This window comes from Urocampus carinirostris, chromosome 10 (assembly GCF_059441175.1).
Source record: "Urocampus carinirostris isolate Australia breed hairy pipefish chromosome 10, RoL_Ucar_1.0, whole genome shotgun sequence".
Taxonomy (NCBI): domain Eukaryota; kingdom Metazoa; phylum Chordata; class Actinopteri; order Syngnathiformes; family Syngnathidae; genus Urocampus; species Urocampus carinirostris.
Window position 1 is genome coordinate 23,809,575 of NC_142358.1, and position 25,010 is coordinate 23,834,584.

General features: G+C 40.8%; 1 protein-coding gene across 3 annotated transcripts in view; it reads right to left on the minus strand.

Moving 5' to 3' along the window:
* Positions 1-25,010, minus strand: part of dpf1 (double PHD fingers 1) — an 89,259-nt gene that overhangs the window by 17,782 nt on the left and 46,467 nt on the right. For all 3 annotated transcript variants that reach the window (XM_088344906.1, XM_088344907.1, XM_088344905.1), the window contains exon 9: positions 1,105-1,224. In XM_088344906.1, the coding sequence (XP_088201032.1) occupies positions 1,105-1,224 (120 nt within the window). The remainder of the gene's footprint in view (positions 1-1,104; positions 1,225-25,010) is intronic.

Sequence of the window (25,010 nt, forward strand, 5' to 3'; positions counted from 1 at the left end):
AGAAACATGAAGTTGATTTCCTGACATGCATGTCCAACTTGAGACACAAATGCCACCAAGTAGCAGAAAACCGCCTTAACTTAAATTAATGACATATTATGACTCATTTGAAGTATAGACTGTACGTTTTTACCTTTAAGTAAATATTAGTTATTGAAATAGTACAAATTTTTCTATTATTTAGTATGGGTATTTAAAACTTTAAAATACATTTTTAATTGTACATTTTGAACAGATATAATGTGAGATTGATAATGTGTTTATCCGTTTTTTAATATTAAACACCTATTTCATAGAATGCCAGTTTGTAATTTTGACCATTATACTTCACCTTCGGCAGCACGGCGGCGCAGTGTTTCTTAAATGTTTCCTAAATGTCAGGTTAATTGGTCGGTCCGAATTGTCCTTGGGTGTAAACGAAGGAGCGAATTGTCTGTCCCTGTGTGCCCTGTGACTGTCTGCAACCAGTTCAGGGTGTCCCCTGCCCACTGCCCGAAGATAGCTGGGATGGGCTCCAGCACCCCCGCGACCCTAGTGAGGATAAGCGGTGCAGATAATGGATGGATGGACTTCACCTTCATTCGTTATTTCGACTATTATGGACTGTTTATATCATTTACACAATTGGCCAATAATCTGTCTTTTCTTTGATTTCCATAACTTCAGGACATATCTGCTTTTAGGAACCTAAGAGAACAGATTTGGAATTTGGTATTGTAAGAGGTTTATGTACAGTCCTCGCCTGTTCTCCCTGCAAGTTCAAAATTCATTTCTTTCCTTGTCTGGAGTTTCTACTAAACTCTAAACTTATCAATGAACTTGCAATTGAATGCAAGTCAAGTAAATGTCAAGCCAGTATTCATGAGTTGGAATGAATTGACTGATGCCCCTAAAATGTAAAAAGAGCCACCATATGAAACACCCCATCACTGCTTTCCCATTTTCTACATTATGTACATGATTTGTAGTTAATGGATTGAAAAAAACATTGATAAATTCTGTCCTTTTAAAAATTGTGGGTGCCTATAACGAAGACTACATATTTGCGATAGAATCACAAAGGGACCACCTTGGTCTTTCAAGACACCTTGATCTAAACCCTACCTGAGCGCCCACAGTCTGCACAGGAAATGAGGTCCTCTGGACAGCCCGTCTTCTTTGAGCCTCCCAGGCAAAAGTCGCAGTATCCGTTGGCGATGACCGAGCCGTCTGCTGCTTTCTTGGCTGTCGGCGCAAGACAAAAGAAAAAACTGGTTAGAAAGCTTATCTTTAAGGGGGAGATAAATAGGTTCCTTCATGTTTTGCAGGTCTAGCATCAAAAGTTTTGCAGCTGGTGCAAAATGCTGCAGAGAGAAACTTGTGTCATCATTTCCCAATTTTAGCTGACCTGCACTGGGTCCCAGTCAGTTTGAGATGTGATTTAATGTTCTGTTGCTAATATAAACGTGTGCATGGACTCGCCTCCCTCTTATCTGTCTAATTTGATTGTGCTCTGTGTTCATGCTCAGAGCTTCTGCTTGGAAAATTCTGGTATATCAGTGAATCCAAGAGCCAAGAAGAAATCTGACGGTTTGATACCGTTCTTCATTCGAGGAAACTGTAGCCTCTGAGATAAGATTTGGAACCTCAGTGCAAATGTTTAAATCTAGACTTAAGACACACTTATGTTCTAAAGCTTATAGGGATGTTTACCTCATATTTTGTTTTCTGGTACTTGAGGGAGGGGGGTGCGTCTGAATGTGTTCTGAGCCGTTGTACTAGACTTGATGGACCTCATTATCTAGAACCTGCTGCATCACTTAAGATTTTAAGACAGGAAGGTTGGTGCAGCTGTCAGCTGGACTTTTTGTGTGATTTCAGTTATTATTTATATTTCTTGTTGATGTTGACTACGCATTGTTTGTTTATTCCCTCAAAACAATCATTGCAGCCTGCTTATCCTGGAAGGGGGATTACCGCCTGTGCGACCCCCTTTTCAAGGTTTCTTAATTCATTTAATGCCAGATGTTTCTCTCTAATGGGAAGAGCAAGTGGGAGCCAATTTTTGCCAATTGTTTTATTTTTGAAGGCCTACAAAAAAAATGTTTTGTAGCTATGTAGGAAAAGGATATATCAAAATGAAGCTTCAACCCTCATATTTCATTAGGAAAATAAATTATGTTTCTAGCTTTTACCATTGTTTGTTAACAACAATTGAACATTGCTATGTTTCTGGAAAACACTCATTTCCCCAAAAAACTCTGAGAAAAACAGTTTTGTATGAAAGGATAAGCAGAACTTTCACTTTGGTGCTTTTTTTCTATTTCATTGGTGATCCCTCCAATATCTAAACAATACTTCCTATAAACACAAGGGGACTTTGCTTTCCAAAAAACATACCGAAATAATTCCCAGAGGCCTGATAATTACTGATGAGCAGCGCCAAACCAACGTTTTTCCAAGTAAAACAAAAAACAAACAAACATATTTTTACGTTTTGGCACTCAGGGACAATGCTTCTGAAAATGCATCAATAAGTTATGGCAATAAATGAGTTGATTTTTTTCATCCTGTTTTTCTTTTTACTATTTCCTTTTCCTCATGAAGGTTTCAGACAAGGGGAAGTTGTGATGGTGATCTGTGAACCCCTTTGATGCTATTTGTAACTTAAAAAACTGTAAACATGACTTGACAGGCGAAAAACTGACAAAGAGACCAGAACATCTATCTATCTATCTTTCTATCTATCTATCTATGCATCTATCTATCCAGCCATCCATCAACACACATCATCTGTTTGTCCATCCATCTATTCCTGCCTTCATATCTCCCTCCTTCCATCCCTCCATCCATCATTTTTTACTGGTTGATCATCAGCCAATTGCAGGGACTGTATAACCCCAAAAAATAAATATAGAAATATACATTTTTATTCGCACACTTAATAATTTTTCTTTTTAACCAATAACCTAATATGGCGCCACCTCGCAGTAATTACTAAAAAACAATTTACATCCAAAAAGCTCTGTATGAGAAAGATTAAATTTGGTACATTTCAAAATACGCTTAAGGAGATGAAATGCATTCTACGTTTTTTATTTTTTTTTAATACATACAAGCATGTAGAAGAAAACAAGTACCATAAATCTACATAATAGTGTAGTACTGTGCCGCATACATATTTAAACACACAATGAATTATATGGAAGTTGTATGCAATAAATCTAAATAAATAAAATCAATTACACCGGCGCTTCATTTAAATAACAACAACCAAAAATCTGTGCTATTTCAAATTCCTGGTGGACAATTATGTGCGTGCAGGTCTTATTCATTGGCCACGATCCAAACCACGTCCTCCTGCCAGCAGGGGGCACAGAACCATTACTATGACGTCCTCACAAGCGCCACACTACAAAGCACTCAAGCCTCTGGTCTCGTCGATGGCTAATATTGTAATGTATTTGCTGCTGTTTGCTGTAGATTGCATAACACGGTTAATGGAAGCTGTTACGTGATCTCTGAAAATGTTTTCCTGCATGTGTGTTCTTAAGAGAATATACAATACGCACCTTTGTAAATCAACTGTGGTTTGTACATCGGAATGCACTCAAACCTCACCGAAACGACAAAGAAATAGCAAAGGATAATCCAACAGACGTACAGAAAAACCATAGTGTGTGCTTGTGTGCCTTTGCGTGCACATATGAGGGAGAGGTCATTAATCCCCCCTGTTCCAGGGTGAAATTTTGTTTGGCCGGAAGGGGGTAGGGCCTTTGGAGAGGGTGATAATGTGATTGAAAACCAGGGTAAAAGAAGAGAAGGAGAACTGGGTGGGGGAGATATTCGGAGTTGAACCTATCGAGGGGAAAGCTTGCATCCTCTCAGGAAGACTACAATAATTTGACTACATTTCTAAACTGAATGAATGAACTTGAGTTCCTGTTTAAGTCAGGGTTGTGCAATCTTTGCCCCGGGCCGCATTGGGTTAAAATAATTGATTTGAATTTTTTATTTACTCCAGGATAGGAGCATAATAAAAATTGAATAGAGAAAAATTCGATAAAAGAATGACAAGATAAATAGGAGAAAACATTTACAAGTTAATGCTTGGAGACTGACCAAAGTGGTAAGAGCAATTTTTTTCGTGACGGCAGTGCAGTGAAAAATAGTGCACCGTAACAAGAATCACTAAATGTAATATCCAGTGTTCTCATTTGCCCGCGTCCCTGCGTCCTAGATGCATCATTTTCGCTGGGGACGCTTAGTGTCGAATCAACGTGCGTCCCCGGGACGCAACTTTTTTGACACAAAATTGTCATTATTACCCGATTATTTTTTTCAACAAGGATTTACCGCACTCCAAACTTTTCGTCAGGCAGATCCGCCATTGTTGTTTTGGTCTCACGGTTCGAGTTTTCGTCTGCACGCCAATCTCGGCAAATGAGATCTCGTTGCTTCGAGATTACGTCACTGTTGTGGTGCTTGTTGTCGAGTTAGGGTGAAAATCAACACAAAATTGGTAATTTCTTCAGTGTCAGTATAAGTCGAAATGCAGAAAGTGATAACAACGGCATATATTTCCGGCACGAAAAAACGGTGGAGAAATTCTTCAGAAGATCGCAAAGGCAAGGAAAACACGTGCGTTGAAGCGAACGATTCGACGAAAGAAAATAAAAGAATACTTCTAGCAAGAAAAGGACTTTTCTGCCAAAATGGACTAAATTATATTCCTGTTTTCCTGTATTCCATATTTGTCGCCGATTTACAATTTCAACCTCGATAACACTAAATTTTGGGGACCCATAGATCTCTGTTGGGACCCATAGATTTTTGAGCATGCGACCCATCACTTTTCAGAGGTAAAATGAACACTGAATATCATGCATTGAAACACTCCAAATACAACATGGCTAGCTCAGAAATTTGATACATTTCTTGATAAATATAATAAATAAATGATCAAAAAATATAGAGTAACTGAAAATTGTAGTCAGCTTTTTGAATAATGCCCTTGAGCGCATTGATGCTTAATGAAAACCACATTTCTTATTCGAGGAAGACACAGGAAAAGAGACTGGTGACAAGACACATTTTTGTTAGTCGTATTTCTTTTACGATTTTAAGTGATCTTTTAAAATTTTTTGTTCGAAAGCCTGATATATGTGGCCCGTGGGGCCGATTGTGAAAGTGCTTGTAAAAACCTTACTATACTGTACACAAACTAAAAAAATGCTGCTCATAATTACCAGTATATAGGAATAACAATTACTGTCTACCGTTTAAAGTGTGTAAAATTTAGTGTCTCCTATTGGTACAAAAAATGTTCATCCAGTAAAAACAAAAACATTGATTTGAATATGGTGCAAAAATACATGAACTATCACACCAAGGTTAACTTTTATTAAAAAAAAAAACATAGTTCAAGAAATTAGTATTTCTTTTATACCGTGGAATCACCGTTTGTATCTTTGCCATTTTTGTCCAAAATCCTGCCGCTACACTGTGTCGTGTATCACTGGCCCTCGCCCGCACCAGACTATACAATGCCATCTAGTGGTCAAATATTACACATTGGGGTTTTAACAAAATGGAAGGTCTAAATCAACTAAAATTTGAATACAGTAATGTCTCAATATAACGCGGTTCACCTTTAACTGTCTTGCTGCTTCACAGATTTTTATCATGCAATGTGTTCTGCATTCTGATTGGCTAACAATACAGTAGGTATTGGAAATAAATAAATGCTTACAGGTACAGTGTAAAGTAATTTTACTTGTTGAACGAATAGTTGGGCTTGTAGAAAATGTTTGTTCTTTGATTTTAATAGTAAATCTAATGGTACAACAACTAAAATAAATCTATCACGGGTTCTTTTTGGAACATAACGCTCGCGATAATCGAGGGTCCTTCCTTTCAGCCATCCATTATCTGCACCGCTCATCCTCAGTAGGGTCGCGGGGGTGCTGGAGGCCCATCCCAGCTATGTTTATGCAGTGGGCAGGGGACAGACCACTCACCTACTTATTCACACCTAGGGACAATTTGGACCGGCCAATTGACCTTACATGCATGTTTTTGGAAGGTAGGAGGAAACCGGATTGCACGGAAGAAACCCACACAAGCACGGGGAGAACATGCAAACTCCACACAGGAAGGCTGGTGGCTGGATTTGATCCCATGACCTCAGAATTGTGCCGCGGACGCGCTAACCACTAATCCGCCGTGCCGCCCGAGGGTCCTTTGTATTATGATAAAATATTACAATTTAAAGACATATGAATAACCCCAGACCTTTAATATAAGGAGAATATAAAAGGTTGGTTCCATAGTGTTCGGCTGGACACAAGTTCACAGTGTTACCCTAAATTCATAAGGCAGATAGGCCGTATCACAATTTTCATCATCTTTTTGCAAGCGATAACATTATTAGAGCTCTGCGGCATCGGCTTTTCATTATGTGAAATATTACCTGTGTTTAATCAAACCTGTGATGGAAAAAGATACGGCTGGTCCTGCTTTTTGGGATTTGGCTGATTACTTATAGTTCATATTGTCACCAAGATTTTGAGTAATAATATGAGCCTCATTATTTTCTAAAGGACTGACAAGCCAGTCGCTTGCTCATCGGAACTGCAGTTCTTGCCTGTCTATATTTTCTATTAAAAAAAAAAAAGACAAGAAGAGCCATATAACCATTTGGTCATTTATAAACTAAGTGTCATATCTAATGTTACGATATAAAACATTGGATAAAAATGTTGTACCTCATCAGCGGGGATAGAAAAACTCACATAGGGGTGCATTTTCTTGTAATTTATATCACTTGGTTGTTTCCAATTTGGCTGGCCTCCACCGATTTTTAATACTTAAGGTCGTAAATGTGTCAAATTTGTTGCTGTTGCTGCTGAAACGCGTAATGAGAAGGACATTGGGATGCGTTCCCATTGCAATTTAGTATTGATTTAACAGCCGGGCAGGTTTATTATTATTCTCCTTTTTTGTATATGGTAGTCGAAGTACGGCCACATTTTTTAATCCGGCCCGCCAGACACAATCGGTGAAAAAAATAACGAAAATGTATCATCGAACAAATAACATTAGTGCATAACTCACTTACTTGGGATAACTGAGATCTTTACCTAAATCAGCTTCCCATAGAAGGTCAGTCAACCAATCATATTGCAAGTAAAAAAACAAACAGCATTTTGCCTAACACGTCTGTCACGGTTGCCATGGCGCCTGATTGGAAAATGGTAAATGGTCTGCATTTATATAGCGCTTTTCAAGTCAATGAAGACCTCCCAAAGAGCTTTCCAATGTGCTTCACACTTACCCTACACACACACACTCACGCACAAATAGCGGCCATGCTTATTGGGGGCGTTAGGGATTCAGTGTCTTGCCCAAGAACACTTCTACATATAACACGGAGGAGCTGGGAATCCAACCTGCGATCTCTTGATCCCAAGACGAGCACTCTACCTCCTGAGATAATGCCGCCCGTGAGGCGCAAGCTGCGGCCCGTTAACCATTTCCCTTGTCAGCCCGTCAACGAACCTCTGCCCCGCAAGTCATGGGTTCTGACTCAGCCCTGTTTTCCTGTTGGCATTTCCAGTCCGGTATTGTTCCTGTGTATCTTTGTCCTGTTTAATAATGGTTTCCAGTTACGCTCCCGTCTATTTTTGTCCTGTTTATTATGGTCTCCAGTTTTTGTTCCAGTCTTGTTTTTCCTGTTTATTTTCGATATCCTGTTTCATTATCTATCCTGTATGTCTGTCCCGTCCTATCCGGTATCGACCCTATCCGTCCGATCTCAACTCGGTCAATTGGAATCGATCTCGTCAGTCTCTGGCTTCCTGTCTTCCCACACCAGACCGGCTGCCTAACGTGTATGACTCCCCATTTCCCGTAAAATAAAAGGCTTGTGTGAGAACGTCACGCGATTGGGTCCTGATCCTGTTCTGGTTTCTGACAACGTCATCTTGACTAAACCAATGATTCACTTCAGGTAGGCTTTAATTTCCTAAAATTCCTAAAAATGGCTTGGGCAATTGCGTAAGTGTAAAAAAACAAATAGATCGTTTTTCCTTACGTATTACCAAGGTATCGGATTTTAGACTCTGTATCGAATCGTACAGACGCTCCCCTACTTACGAACATTCGACTTACGTAAAACGTTATATATGAACATTTTTTTCGGGATATCAAAAAATATCCAGACATTGCTGTCAGTTAGATTTTTTTATTGTGCACCTTTTTCAGAGTACACGACATTACTGTCGTGCTTCTTTCTGGCGCTACCGGCGTGTGGTAGCGCTGTAAGAGGTCACCCAGCATCCACCACGAAGAAGAAATCCGGCTTCTACTTCCTAGTTTGTGTGTAAACATACTACGTGTACTGTATCTCCTGCGCGATACAAACTTTGACATTTTTATTGTTTAATATCTTGCGAATTCATCCAATATTTTTGGTGTAAAGTGTAAAGAAGAGGCGAGAAATTTCTTTTGAAATAAGAGTGGAATAAGAAAGCTTGATGTGGTTGAGAAAATGGTCGGAACGCTTTTTTTCGGCCACTTTTAACCATGGAGGAGGAACTCTAGAAGCACATCTTCCAAAAGTAAGTTACACTTAACTTTATTCATCTTTATAGAACATATTATTTCATGAAATGTTTATTTTTTTGGCACAAAACAATAGAGGTTACTTATGCAAGCCTTAAACATACATATGTAAATCTTAAACATACAAAATATGACATGATTACTGATACGATTCACCTGTGCCCGCTCCTTTGACGCCAAACTGCCTCGACTCTGATTGGCTCCCTGTCCCTATTTATACCCACTCCTATCAGTCCCCTTTTGTCAGTCAGTCTGCGAACCTCAGTGTATACTAGGCAAGCCTTTTCCGACCCTGACTCCCACCTGTCCCGTTTTTGCTCCAGTTTGTCTCCGGTTACGACCCGTTTTTGATCCCGACCACGTCTGCTCTCCCGTCCCGGCTTATGACCCGTTTCTGACCCTGACCACGTTTTTGCTCCCTTTCCCGGCTATGGATCTGTTTTGCCGTCCTTGACACCGCCATTGCTCGCTATGGAGGATCCACTTCCGTGTTCGGATTACAATCCGAATACGAGAGCGACTTGCTTCCCGCGCATAGTGAGCGCCGGATCGTGGGCACAGCCCTTCCTCAGGTGAGAAACGTAACGCAATTGGGTCCTGTCCCCGTTCTGGTCCTGACGAAATATAGCACTGAAGCAACTTACGAACAAATTCAACTTACGACCGATCGTCTGTTTTTTTAAATGTTGCCATTTATTTCTGTGGTTTGCAATTGCACCCCGTGTGAGTCTGTGGCTCCCATAATAAAATGAGCTTAACACTGTAATATTTCTAAAGCCCACAATTGTGATACAGATTTCTCTTTCTCCTTTTGTGTAACTAACAAGCAAATACACCAGCGTTGACTTATTTTTGTGTAGAGGTAAAATGAACACAGGCAGATGTATTCTTTGCATTGTGAAGCTTGGCTATACATGCCCGAAGCTAAAGCAAACACGGTATCTTCTTCTCTTTACGGTCAAATATACTTTGATCTCCTCTATGTTTTTATGTTTGTTCCCACTGATTGGGCCTCTGAATCCCTGATGGGATCGACCAGACAGGCGAACAGACACAAGCGCACAAATGAAAGGCGTTTCTGTCTGCATGTGTGTGCAACAGTAATATATGTGCATCTTTTCCTGCTTTTTTTGTATTTCAGACTCTGAGTGTGTCTGAAGACCGCAGGGAGTGAATCAGCAGGTCTGCTTGTATTTCAGTCGGGGCTGCCTGCTGGCCGATAGCAAAGGGGGGGAAAAGTCTATCAATGATTAAATGCCTGTGGCCTTGGTTCTGTACCAGCCTGCAACCGCAGACACGCCACTTCTGGCGATGGGGCGAAGGGTGGAGGGGAGAATGGAGAAAGGCAGATAGCACAAATGCAGGGCAGAGAAAAACTACAGTATTTGTTGGACTAGAAGGCATACATGAAAACCCCCCTAAAATGTGAAAGGATGCCTAGTTACCTGGTGCGCCTTGTATACCGCAAAATACGGTGGATAAGATTGGATATGTATAGTCTTTATAGGTGTGCATTACCATAGGAAGTTTTACCTTTATAGAACTGTATTTGTGCACGGATTTTCAATTGAAAAACATCACTGTCCAACCTTGTATGCAAAGAGTTTGAATCCACGGAGGCGAGAGCGCTGACACTTAACCAATCGACCAACATTTAAGGGTGGGCAGACTGGTATAAGTATAGATACTGAGCGAGTACTTGGATCGGATTGATGTTATTTTCTTGGGATTGAAACTGTGTCCTCATTACGACAATCACTATGATAATGTTGTTAGTGGGTCGTAAGGTTATACATAAACTATACAGACGCTCCCCTACTTTCGACTTACGTAAAACCGTAGATACTAAAAAAAATTGCGGGATGTCAAAAAATATCCGGACATTGCTGTAAGTTACATTTTGTCTTGTGCACCTTTTTCCGAGGGCAGGACATTACTGTAGTGCTTCTTTCCGTTGCTACTGGAATAAGAAAGCTTGATGCGGTTGAGAAAATGGTTGGATCGCTATTTTTTGTCCACTCTCTACCACGGAGGAGGATGTCGCCTAACTCTTGAAGCTCATCTTCCAAAAGTAAGTTAAACTTAATTTTATTCATCTTTATAGAGCATAATATTTTATGAAATGTTTATTTTTTTAGTACAAAACAATACAGGTTACTTATACACGCCTGCTGCTTGATCTTGCCTGGCAGACAGAAGAGAAGCCCAACTTTATGTGCGAGAAGCTAAAAAAATGACAGAAGCAAACGGAAGGCGCAGTGCGGCTTGTCATTTTTTTCAACTACAGAAAATGACAATGCCAGGTGTAATTTGTGTGGTAACGTGGTGTGCAACTGTGGCAACACCACAAATTGACATAGACATGAAAAAAAGAGAGCATCAAGCTGCAACCGAAAACATGTGACTGTTCCTGAACAAAAAAACCTGCATTTCCGTTGTCACTAAGTCAACGACTTACTAAATTTCTTTTCAAAATACTGTGCAATGGAAAATATTTTAGTTGTCCTATTGACATTGTTATCCAGTATTGTGCTGTGTTTTAGTCATATGTATAAACTAACTCAATGAGGATGAGGATGTTCAATTTTTCAATGACCATGACATTTTCACCAAAAAGTATCAAAATCGAATCGGGATTGGTATCGATCGATACTACCATGTATTTACCTGGATTGGATCAATACCAAATTCCCCAGTATCAAGCTCCCCTAAAAATTAGTGTGACAATGAGATAAAACCGAATGCCTCTTCATCTGTATCGTTAGTGGTCTGGTGGTTTGTTTTCAGTGGTCTCGCCATCGCGACCCGGGTTTGATCCCTGTTCAATACATTGTTTTGCACTTTTGGGTAGCGACACTTTTCGAAATATCAGCATTGTTATATACTGTTAGTGTATAAATGCAGTATCTCTTACTGTAGTTTCAATACCATGCGCCTTATAATCCAATGAGCCTTATATATGAAAAATGTATGACTAAAAACTTTTTGGGGGTGCGGCTTGTAATCCAGTGCGCCTTATAGTGTGGAAAATACAGTGTAAGCCAAACAATGATGCTTTACGAGCCCTTCTCTGTCTCCTTTCTCCTAGTTTTTTTTATTTGTCGTACCCCCATATCTTCCATTCTTTGACTAGACTCCCCTCTTCCATCTCCACCTACTTCCCCCTCCCTTCTTCCAATTACCAGGAGGAGTAGAAGCAGAACCGCACACTTCACAGCTTTCAAGTGTTGGGGAGACGTACCCCCCTGGGATTTATCCAGCAAGCGATGAATCCACAATTACCCCATTGCACCCCCTCCCTTATTTCTCCCTTTTTTCGTCTCCCCAAACATCCATACTACCTTAGACAATCCGTTTCTTATTGCTCTCTGACCCCTTCAGCCTAAAATGCTTCCTCCACAAGACCCAATCACCATCATTGATATACAATTAACCAGGGTTGGGTAGGGTTACTTTAACTGGATTACTTTCAATTACTTTTGGATTACTCCAATGCCAAATATGCTAATAAAAGACAAAAGAAACTAAATATGAATAAAATTACTACATTTTGTGCAGGCTTGGGGAGTAACGGAATACGGCAAAAATGATGTTGGCAAGCTGTTTGGATTTATTTTCATTTTGTTTCTGTTGCATTTTATGTTAGTTTTACCGGAGATCAAAGAGATCAAAGCCAGGAGAGAAAGCTTACCACGTGTTGTGAGTCATAATTTTATTCATGTTTAGTTTCTTTTGTCTTTTATTAGCATATTTTGTATTGGAGTAATCCAAAAGTAATTGACAGTAATCCAGTTAAAGTAACCCTACCCAACCCTGCAATTAACCATACTTTTTTCAACTAAACTCTTATTTATATCCTGAATCAATACAAAATGGGAACATTATAGTGCAATAAAAATGGTTCGTTATCAATTTTACTGCAAAAAAGGCATTTTTTGGGCAGATGGGTTCACACATTTTTGTTGTTTTACTATAGTGTATTCAAAATAGATTTCAAGTTTGTATGTGTAAATAGTTTTGCCCTTATACGACATTCAATTAATCATATTAACAACAATAATAACTACTTTGAATAATGGTGTTCACAACCACATAATAATAAAAATAAAAATAATAAATAATTGTGTATAATTTAAGTATATTTCACAATATTTTAAAAATGTATATAAATAATATGAATTATAATAATAACACTAGCAATATGAATAATAACTTTAAATCAGCTTATTGTCAGTATATTTGCTCTTGTTTTACTTTGCAGACACTCCCCTACTTAAGAACATTCGAGTTACGAAAAACTGTAGATACGAACTTTTTTTTCGGGATGTCGAAAAATATCTGGACATTGCTGTAAGTTAGATTTTGTATTGTGTGCACCATTTTCCGAGTACAGGACATTACTGTAGTGCTTCTTTTTGCCGCCACCAGCGTGTGGTGGCGCTGTGAGAGGTCAGCCAGCATCCACCCCGAAGAAGAAATCCGCTTCCTCTTCCTAGTTTGTGTGTAAACATTCTATACTGTATCTCCAGCGCGCAAAGAACTTTGAAATTTTTATTGATTAATATCTCATGCTGTGACGGTTAGTATGGCACCCAATTGGCCCCGCCCGTGTGGTGCCAGCTGCGGCTCGTTGACAGATCGGCTTTCCGTCTATTTAAGCTCAGTGCTCTTACTCTTCCTTTGTCAGTCCGTCAACAAACCTCTTCCCCGCAAGACGTGGGTTTTGACTCGGTCCTGTTTCCTGTTGATATCTCCTGTCTGGTATTGTTCCCGTTCATTTTGTCCTATTCAATCTCGGTTTCCAGCGTTGTTCCCGTCTAGTTTGTCCTGTTTAATTTTGATATCCTGTTTTGATATCAATCCTGTCTGTCCCGTTGTTTAATATCGGTTTCCAGTTTCGTTCCCATTTAGTTTGTCTTGTTTATTTTCCATATCCTGTTTTGATATCAATCCGGTCTGTCCAGTCCTGTCTGGTATCGACCCCATCTTTCCGATATCTGCTCAGGCAATTGGTATATATCTCTTCGGCCTCTGGCTTCCTATCATTTCACGCCAGACTGCTGCCTAACATGTATGACTCCCCATTTCCCGCAAAATAAAAGGCTTGTGTGAGAAACGTCACGCATTTGGGTCCTGATCCTGTTCCGGTTCATGACACGTGCATCCATTCAATATGGTTGGTGTAAAGTGTAAAAAAAAGGCGAGCCGTTTCATTTGAAATGAAAGTCGAATAAGAAAGCTTGATGCGCTTGAGAAAATGGTTGGATCGTTTTTTTTCCGGCTTCTCTTTATCACAAGGCGGGGGCCTCATACTATCATCCTGAAGTCCACAAATGGCCGCCAGGCTGCGGACCTGAGACCTCTACTTTAAAACTATGTTGTTTATGCTGATGAATGGAAGTTTTTTTAACACAACAAGACACTAAATAACACACTGTCCCTTTAATAAAAACCTAAAGTATGACATTGTATCTAGTCTTGCCAAGTGTATATACCGAAAGCAATTACAGTTAGGTAAGGTGGGCATATACATTGGTAAAAGAGAGGCTATTTTGAACGATGGATAAGGCAAAGGGCAAAACAGACCGGAGGAAAATGGAAAAAAAGACCTGCAAGATGAGGTGAAGGTACAAAGAAGAGCGCAAGGAAGGAAGGTGGAGAAAAAAATAAGTGGCTTTGGTGGTATCGAAGCAGCCGCGTGTTAAAGCACACGCTCTGCACTCCTGTCGCTTCACTGCTTAATGAGGAGAACCTCTTAGGAGTCAAACCCGGTACTGCACACACACATACATTTATACACAATTTACAGCCGAGCCTTTGCTTAATAACTTTAGCTGTCCAGGTTCGATCCCCTCCCCCAAGTTCCCCTCCATAATAGGATGGATGAGAGTCCCTTGCCCCTTGACTCTCCAGCCACACTCACACAAACGGACAACACATTCGTGATTGCGCTATATTTTACTTTGAAATACACGCGCACGACACACTAGTGATGGCAATTCCGGCTCTTTTTAGAGAACCGGCTTTTTCGGCTTGGCTTACTGAAAAGAGTTGTGTCTTTTAGCTCACAAACGGTTCTGCTGTCATGATTACTGATGGGAATCACCTGTGGCCGCTCTGTTGGCGCCAACCGCCGCGGGTTCTGATTGGCTCCCTGTCACTATTTGAACCTAGTCCTGTCAGTCCGCTGTGGTCAGTCAGTCTGCAAACCTCAGTGTATACTAGGCAAGCATTTTCTGACCCTGACTCCCACCTGTCCTGTTTTTGCTCCCTTCCGTCTCCCGGCTTACGACCTCTTTTTGTCCCGACTACATCTACTCTCCCGTTCTGGCTTACGACTCGTTTCCGACCCCGACCACGCTTTGCTCTCCCAGGCCCGGCTACTGAACAGTTTTTACGTCCCTGACACTGCCAACGCTCGCTACGGAAGATCCATTTCCGTGTTCAGATCACAGTCCAAATCCGAAAGCGACATGCTTCCCGCGTCCAGCGAACACCGGATCGTGGGCGCAGCGCTTCCTCTCTATTTCAATAAAACTTGTGGTAAACGTCACGCAATTGGGTCCTGTTTCCATTCTGGTCCTGACATCTATAGATTTTTTTTTGCGTTTTTAATGATATACAGTACTACTGATGATCATGCAAAATCATCCACCAAATTAATTCATAATGAGAATGTAGAGGGATGGGCGCCACCAGGCTGTACGTGCCCAAAACACGCCCCAAGATATGGGGAGCCTACAATCCAAGGGGTTAAGGGATCCAACCAACCAACTATTATGCTACTATATAATGATAGCCTTTAGTGTTTCAATATGCCAGGGTTGGCAACCCAAAATGTTAAAAAAACAATATTGAACAAAAAAAAAGACACAAAAAAATAAAAGCTTTATATAAGTCAAATGAGGAAGGTAAAACACACTTTATGCATCTATATTCATCGTTAGTGATGTTTGTGTCACCTTCTCCTCTTACAAAAACGTTATCATTTTATGGAACATTTTTGCAAAAGTGTCATGGAGCCATTAGGTAGCGCCAAAGAGACGCATGTGGCTCGAGAGCCGCCTGTTGCCGACCCCTTCAATTTACAGCGGACTTTTACCTAATTTTACGTTGTTTATACAAAGCAAACAACACAGAGATGACGCCAACTCATATTGACCATTCACAAGCACCTTTAAGATTGAGAGAGAGAGAGAGAGAGAGAGAGAGAGAGAGAGAGAGAGAGACAAAGAGACAAGGAAAGAGAGAGGGAGACAAAGAGAGAAGGGGGAGAAAGACAGAGAAAGAGAGGAATAGAGATAGAGGGATAAACAGAGAGAAAGAGAGAAGAGAAAGAAAGAGAAAGAGAATGAAAGTGAGAAAAAGAAAGAGATAGATACAAGAAGAGAAAAGGACAAAGAGAAAGAAAGAGAGAGAGAGAGAGAGAGAGAGAGAGAGAGAGAGAAAGAGAAAAATACTGAGAATTAGAACACAGGATATTGAGGAGAGAGAGAGAGATAGAGGCAGAAATAGAAACAGAGAGAAACAGACCAAGAGAGAAAAGGATGGAGAAAGAGAGAGACACAAATGAGGAGAGAGAAAGAGAGAGAGAGAGAGAAAGAGAGGGAGAGAAAGACAGAGAAAGACACAAATGAGGTGGGAGATATATTGAGGGAGAGGAAAGAGAAAGAGAGAAAGAGAGAGAAAGGGAGACCCAAATAAGATGAGAGATGAAAAGAGAGAGAAAGAGAGAGAGAGAGAGTTTCGAAGCAAGCCAGTTCCTATTTGATGGGGAGTCGGCTCTCGTCTTTCACCTAAAAGAGCTCAATAAGCCTTTTCGTTCGCGAACGACAAATCACTACCGCACACATGCGTGCTTGCAGACACAAACGGACGCTCGAGGAGAGATTTTCAGGTTTTTTGGGCAGACGAGGAGGCAAAAAAGGCAGTCGGATGGAAAGCGTCAGTCACAGATGAAAAGTCACTCCCTCTCTCTCTCTTTCTCTCTCTCTGCTTATGTACCCCATCCTCATCCTCACCCTTCCTCTTTGCACTTTCTCGGCTTCTCATTATTGCTGTTTTTCTCTCTCCTCTGTGCTTCGTCTCTTTCTTCTATTATCTGCTCTGCACTACCTACAAAAAAACAATCTAATTGGAATCCTGCACTGCATCATGTTCGGCCAGACCAGCCTTCCTGTCCACTGCAGCCGACCTAGCCCATATATTAACTTTCACACATCACTCACTTCCAAACATGTGTGTCTCTGGATCAGGGGTCTCTAACAAGGTGCCCGCGGGCCTGTTCTGAGAATAGCTCACTCGTGCCGATTCATTGTGATTTTCTAATAAAAATCATTTTTTCCTATTTGTTAACTGAGTCTATTTAACCCTATTTTCTAACAATTTACCAGGTAATAACATAGTAACTACAAGTTAAGTTCTTATTTTAGAAAGTCAATTAAGTAAACTCTAGTCAATTAAGTAAACTCTAGTCTAGTGGAATGAGGTTTTATATGTGTATTAGACACATTTAATTGCTCATCTTTTTTATTGGTTTATTTTACAGGAATACATTTTTAAAAATTTAATTCCAAATTCTGGCTTTTATAAAGCAAATGAGCAAATGATGTGCATTTTTTTGTGAGCGAGCATGTAGAGTGAGTATGCGTGTGGAATACAAGTGTGTGCAGAGATGACATTGCAAAGAAAGTAGGAGAGTTGCAGGTTTGGATGATAATGAAACTCGATCTTCTGTGGAAATGCATCGACTTGATCGGGCTCGCACAACCGTATTCTGCAATCTGCATTTGAGAGCTCATTTATACATGATTGAGTCAACATTTGGCCACGGAGACGCAGAAACACTCGTAACATTGCATTACGGAAATATGAACCGGCCTTAATCTATGGAGCCTGCCATGTGTAGGAATAAATATATCAATAAATAAATACCTACAAATATATGCTGTACAAGCAAATGGCCCGGTGTTACCAGGACGACGGAAGATTGGATTTGGCTGCTTGGAGTGGTGAGTGGTTGGAAGCTGCCCTACCCAATTTGGCCACCTGAGACCCCACAAAAGCAGACCAAATAAAAACATGTTTATTGATTTTTTTTTGCAATTGATTGACACGTAACCTATCTAAAGGAAAACACAGAAGCCGAGAGTTTAACCGTGTACATTTCCATAGAAATAGGTTAAACTGATTTAGAGCCAATAAGTCACATACAAACACACACACAAATTGGGAATTATAAAGTAATTCGGATAGATTTAGATCAGATTAGATACATTTAGATTAGATTCAATAGATCGAATAGAATAGATGGATTAGATAGATTTCAATTGATCAGATTTGTTTTAGATGGATTAGATAGATAGATTTAGGAGTTTAGATAGACAAATAAACAAATTAATAAATTATGTAATACCTACAGTATAAATAATATAAGTGTAATCTTTTGATTTATTGATTGATTATTTATTTCATTATTTATTTTTAATTTCCACAGCGGATGAATGGCTAGCGGGTCCGCAGCACAGTTTTAATCCATCAATCAACCTTCCTGTGTGGAGTTTTCATGTACTACCCGTGACTGCGTAGGCTTCCTCCGGGCACTCTGGTTTCTTCCCCCATTCCAAAAACATGCATTTCAGGTTACTTGGCTGATCCAAATAGTCCCCAAATTGCCCGGAACACCTCCCAAGGGAGGCTTCCAGGAAGCATCCTTATCGGATGCCCGAGCCACCTCAACTGGCTCCTCTCAATGCGGAGGAGCAGTGGCTCTACACAGTCTCTCCCGGAAGACTGAACTTCTCACTTTATCTCTAAGGGAGAGCCCAGACACTCATTTCAGCCACTTGTATCCGGGATCGTGTTCTTTCGGTCATAACCCACAGTTCATGACCATAGGTGAGGGTAGGAACGTATATCGAGAGCTTTGCCCTTCGGCACAGCTCCCTCTTCACCACGACGGACCGGTACAGGGTCAGAATGACGGCAGACGCTGCACCGACCTGTCTGTCGATCTCTCGTTCCATCCCACCCTCACTCGTGAACAAGACCCCGAAATACTTGAACTTCTCCACTTGGGGCAAGATCTCATCCTCAACCCCGAGGGAGCATTCCACCCTTTTCCGGCTAAGTGCCATGGTCTAGGACTTAGAGACGCTGATCCTCCTCATCCCGACCGCTTCACACTCAGCTGCGAATTGCTCCAGTGAGAGTAGAAGATCATGGCCTGAGGAAGCCAACAGCACCACATCATCTGCAAAAAGCAGTGATGCAATGCTGAGGCAAACTGGACTCCACCCCCACCAAGGCTGTGCCTATAAATTCTGTCCATAAAAGTTATGAACAGAATCGGTGACTCAGGGAAATGCAGACCAGACTCTGACACCAGGCATACAGGAACCGCAGTCTTATCCGGCAATGGTAAATGGTCTGCATTCATATAGTGCTTTTCAAGTCAATGAAGACCTCCCAAAGCGCTTTACAATGTGCTTCACACTTACCCATTCACACACCAATAGGGAGTCAGCCATGGAAGGCGCCTACCTGCTTATAGGGGGCATTAGGGATTCAGTGTCTTACCCAAGGACACTTCGACCTATAGGAGCCGGGAATCAAACCTGCGACGAGCGCTCTACCTCCTGAGCTAATGCCGCCCTTGCGGTACCCCATACTTCCGAAACACCACCCACAGGGCCTCCCGAGGAACACGGTCGAATGCCTTCTCCAAGTCCACAAAACCTGATAGGCAAACTCCCATGCACCCTCAAGGACCCTGCAGAGGGTATAGAGCTGCCCAAACAAACACAAAAAAAAACCCTGGAACCGGAAAATGCAAGTAGCAAAGTAACGAAGAAACCAGAAATAAACAAACCTGGATGAAGTGAAAATGACACAAGGAGGATGACAAGAGAACTCTAAATGAGTTTTCTCAACAAAAATGTCCTTTTGAAGGGTTCAGGGTTCCCTTAGCTTGTATCTGAATTTCTTATTCGGCCCAGCATCCATTTGACTTTGACACCCCTGCTTTAGAGTTTATGTTAAAGGAACAGCCAATACATTAAAAGAGGAAGACTTGCGAAAAAATATGAGACTCTAAACCCCACCCAAAAAGGCAATTATGGCATTTTCTGCTTGAATGTGGGGAAAGCCATTGTGGACGTGATAAAATTATCCGGAAAGTTAATAAAAACATAGGATATTTTCATTCACATTGATTACTCGCATTTCCAGAAACAGCGATAGACAAACAAGATTTGCATTTTAGAACTGGAAGCATATGCGTTCGGTTTTCTAAAAAAACAACATTTATGTTGTTACGCGTATTTTCCGCACTATAAGGCACACCAGGTTATAGGGCGCACCCCCAAAAAATAGTTTGTGGTCCTATATTTTCCATACATAAGGCGCACCGGATTACAAGGCACTACAATGGGAACGTCGACAAAACATTCAGATAGTTCAGTCAAACTTATTACCCCCTTAACATTCCGAAAGCTTGCAAAGGAGTAAATACGTGTCTCAGACATGTACGGAAACAGTGTCTGTACGATGTCACCAATCACTCAAATGCATCGTTCCAAATATCATTCGGAAGGTTAAAGTCTTGGAATTCAAGAAATGCCAAACATTTCTTAGTTTCCATTTTATTTTTTTGCTGGCAACTGTGTGGACAGCAGAGTAAGAATTTTATTGTGCAGGGAAACGGGGTTCTTTACTGTGCATATGACAATAAACACTTTGAATTGAATTTAGTTTCAAAATAGACTCATCACAGAAACATCAAGATCGTTCTAAAACAAGATACAGGGAAAATATAAAGCCGCATAGCTCACCTAAGTTCTCTTGCAGCCATCACGTTCAAACCTATTTAGCCTATGCGAGCCTGTAAATGATAAAAAGGATCCGCCCCCTTTACCTCCGAATAACTTTAGCCAATAGTGATCGATTCAAATGATGATTGACACATTGGTTAGCCAATGAAACGCCGGTATATAAATCCCAGCATACACCGCGGACTACTTCGTGTTCGGGGGAAAATCTAGTCGGCGGCTGCTTGCATTAGTTGCAAGACTTTGCGACTTAATATTGATCCATATATAAGGCGCACTGTATTATAAGGCGCATGGTCAGCTTTTGAAAAAAAAATAAAGGCTTTTAGGTGCGCTCTATAGTGCGGAAAATACGGTAGCTTTAATTGCAGTCCAGTTTGTATTCTTATCGACTTCCATTTGTGGAAACGAGGTCATATGGTAACTATTTCTGTGACTGAGTTTTAAATGTTAACCCATAAAGGGACTTCCTTACAAATAATTTATTTCAGAACATTCCTGTTCTGGGCTTGGCTGTTTAATGACAGTGAGTTATACCTCAAACCAAGACGAGATACCAACAAACGGAGGCGGGTTGAGGTCGATTTGGGGTTTGAGAGGTGCATTCTCGTTTATTGTGTGTGTTTCTGGGTGGGTCTGTGAGCATGTATGCGTGTGGTTGTGGAGGGCAGCGTATCCTAACATGGCCGACACTGGTGTGGAACCACAAAACAAGCAGCCAGTGAGCCACAGTGCGGCATCTTGAGACAGAATAGCAAATGAAGCAGACTCTGATTTTACCCTGCTTTCCTGACACTCTAGGGCAATCTATATGATGAATCATGAAGAGAGTTTTTTATCATTATATTTCTGGCCTATGCGTCTTTAAGTCCTACTTGCTTTTGTCCATGCACTTTAATCGCTGTTTTTAATGTTCTTTTTAATGAACAGTGTTTACCCCCTCTTTGTAGTTGTCCATCACACTACGTCCTTCCCTCCGGGGGAAATTCTTCGATTCCTTGGACAATTGGAAATCTTGGTGATCGGTGTGGCTAGCTACCCGGAACAGGTATGCAACAAGGATCTGATTTATCATAAAGCTCCACATCAAGGTCACGGTAGGAATTGGATTATTCCTTTATTTACGACTCTGGACCGCTAAACTGAGACAATGAACGTTTGCTCATAGCACATACCCATGGATTTGGGATTTCCTAAACTGGAGAGCATCGGAATGATGTTTTCTTTGCTTATTTGATGAACCCTCTTGTCATTTATCGGATTGTCATTGAAATTTGAAGGGCGGCATGGCGGCGGAGTGGTTAGCGCATCCACAGAACAGTTCTGAGGTCTTGGGATCAAATCCAGCTCCCAGCCTTCCTGTCCGGGATTTGCATGTTCTCCCCATGCTTGCGTAGGTTTCCTCTGGCCACTTTGATTTTCTCCCACATTCCTATAACATCTATGTCAGGTTATTTGGCTGGCTCAAATTGTCTCTTGGTGTGGATGAGCGTGTGAGTTGTTTGTCTCTGTACTGGCAACCAGTTTAGGGTGTCCCCTGTCCACTGCCCGAAGATAGCTGAGATGGGGTCCAGCACCCCCACGACCCTACTGAGGATAAGCGGTAAAGATGATGGATGGATGGATGAATAAAATGAATAATAAAATCCGACCAGTACATTTTGCGACTAATATTCAGTTTCTCAACCGAAATTAACGCAAGTGACCAGTCACTAAACTGAAATAGAAATAAAACAGGGTTAGTAAACCAAGATTAACCAAACCCTTAAACTAAGTAAGAGTGTTATTGCTTATAAATGGTGTTAAATGTTGTCTTATTGTCTTGTCTATTGTTTATTCAATACCCGGCTATTGTTCGAATTCATTTTGACCCTGAAATTTCCTCTATTAATTTTACCGCTCATCAAACCCAGAACTAGTCCAGTAGCTTTTATCTTACCTCTGCCTGATAGCATAGGTGCTACAACCCCTTCCTCATTACACAGCTCCTATTTAATTCCAATTCTCAGTCTTTCAGCCTGTCTGCCTCCCTTTTTTTCTCTCTTCATGACTGTCTCATTTTTTTCAATGTACATAACAGTGTAGTCTTTAGGTGGGAGCCCTGGTCGTATCCATGGAAACCACATTGCTAGGCAACAGACGTTTCCCTTCCTCTCCTGAGCCAAGCAGCAGGGGCACCGATCAGCCAATAAAAAGCTGAAGAAAAAAATCTGTGTACATGAAAAGTTTGAATCAAATCCATGAAGGCACTACTGGCACATCTGAAAATGGAAGAGTGGCAGTTTGTCACATGATATTCGAATCTATCAGGAATCAATGCTAATTAACCCAATTTAGGTTGGTTTGAAGGTGACTGGAAATGTGATCGTTATTTGGAACAGCTACTTTGTTATTGAATTCCTTTAAATGTTATCGCCACTGCTAATGCGTTCAAAGCAGAGGTAAGATTGGGCCTAGAATAATCCAGCTCGTGCGGACCCAAGCCTGCGGTGCGGGTATTAAAGCGCGACCCACCCCGAACCCGACCAGTTAACTTGATTTGCAGGACCAAGCCCAAAATTGTATATATTATTTGTGAGGATTTGAAAGAAGTGGTGATTTTTGTAACAAATTAAAGCATTTCTTTTGTAACGAAATCCAGGTTAAACAAGACTTTTTGAGCAGTTACCTTTTTCTGTGTCTCCGAAGGTTACAAAACTGACAATTTTCCATCATTGACGCATTTTTTTTAAGAGTTGACGGGGAAATTTTCAAGCTGTCTGTCATTTTGACAGGTTTAAACTTGAGCCACAGCAGCAGTACCTCCTTAAGAATCTAGCACAACACTTTAAGAGAAAGAACAATGATAACAATACAACAATTATAGACAGAAACAGGAAGGAGTTTTTTGAATTGACATTGCAAGAGTTTACTGCAGTATGTGTTGTGCCGAAGTGACTTTTGTTTTTTTTTTTGTTGTTGTTTTTTTAGCGGATCACGATCTCAAAACTACTAATGGACTCAAAACGCCTCAGCGCACTGTGATGTTAGCATACCAACATTACATTTAGCAAGAGAGAAGCCCACCCCACCCTGAATGTAATAAATGACAGTTTAGGCCTGACCCAGTTCTAAATCCAGGTCGGGCTTGGGCTTAAGAACTTTTATGTAGTAATCTTTCCTATCCAAAGTGACAAAAATGTAATTTGGGTATTCATTTGAGCGTTGGCCTAAAAATCTAGGTAATGCAAAGTATTGGGATACGTATCAGTTTGTAATACATGTATTGGAATACACAGAGTATTGCAAAAGACCAAACAGATTTCCTAGCAAACATGAGAGACAAATTCGCTATCCAGCACACTTGTACACATGACATAGGAGCAGAGACCAAACAACATCCTTGGTCTTCTGTTGTCTTAGGATGCTGCTGCTTGTTATTTGTTTTGTTTTCTTGTCTGGTGAGACACAGTCAGATTTACAAATAAGAAAGCAATTTATACTTAAGCAAAGAAAAACAGTTTATTATCTTAACTTGTAAATTAAGTCTACGCAATCTTTGTTTTGAATTAAGAGCATCCAATCGAATAGTTAATCCTTCACGATGAAAAAGGTTCGTGCAATAAAAAGAAAGTTTCTGGATGGTTCGAATTTTTGTTAGATGGCTAATACAATCAATTCTATTGTTTTGGGCCTTGAGTGTGTGCCAAATCCGATTCCTTTGTCTGACTATCCCCCTCTGCCTTGAAGCAAGAATATTGCGTGCCTCACTCTGCTTCAGCAGACGCACAACACAGTTCTCATTGTATAAATAAGATTCATAATATAATGATAAAATTCAGCAATTTTGAAAATCACAAATTTGTGAAGTTAAAAGACAAAGAACTTTAACACTGATTAAATAAAACCATTTAATATATATATATCTTTTCTATATCTCCATAATGACAGCTGAGGCGGAGCCCCATTTGCCTCTCCTGACTGCACGTTACTGTCTTTGACAGCGCTTGCTTGGCTTTTACTGTATGTACTGTAAATGAAAATAAGATCGCAATTAAGCATCACAGCATACTCTATTAAAAATTGAATTTAAAAAATGTGAATAAAATGAGGCAGCTTGGCAGCGCAGTGGGTAGCGCGTGTGCAGCTCAGTTCAGAAGTCAAGAGAGCTAACCTTCCTGTGTGGAGTTTGCATGTTCTACCCGTGCTTGCGTGGGTTTCCTCTGGATACTCCGGTATCCTCCCACATTGCAAAAACATGCATGTCGGGCAATTGGCCAGTCCAAATTGTCCTTAGGTGTGAATGAGCGAGTGAGTTGTCTGTCTCTGTGTGTACTGTGACTTGCTGGCAACCTGTTCAGGGTGTCCCCTGCCCACTGCCTGAAGATAGCTGGGTTGGGCTCCAGCACTCCCGTGACCCTACTGAGGATAAGCGGTGCAGATGATGGATGGATAGATGAATAAAATGAATAATCTGATTGAATTGGATTTTTGTTGGACCGCAAAGGACGAGATATATAAATACATACAAGTTATGGAGAAAAACATAACCGTACAAACGTTTTGGCTAAGCCTTGAACTACATTTATTTGAAAGAGA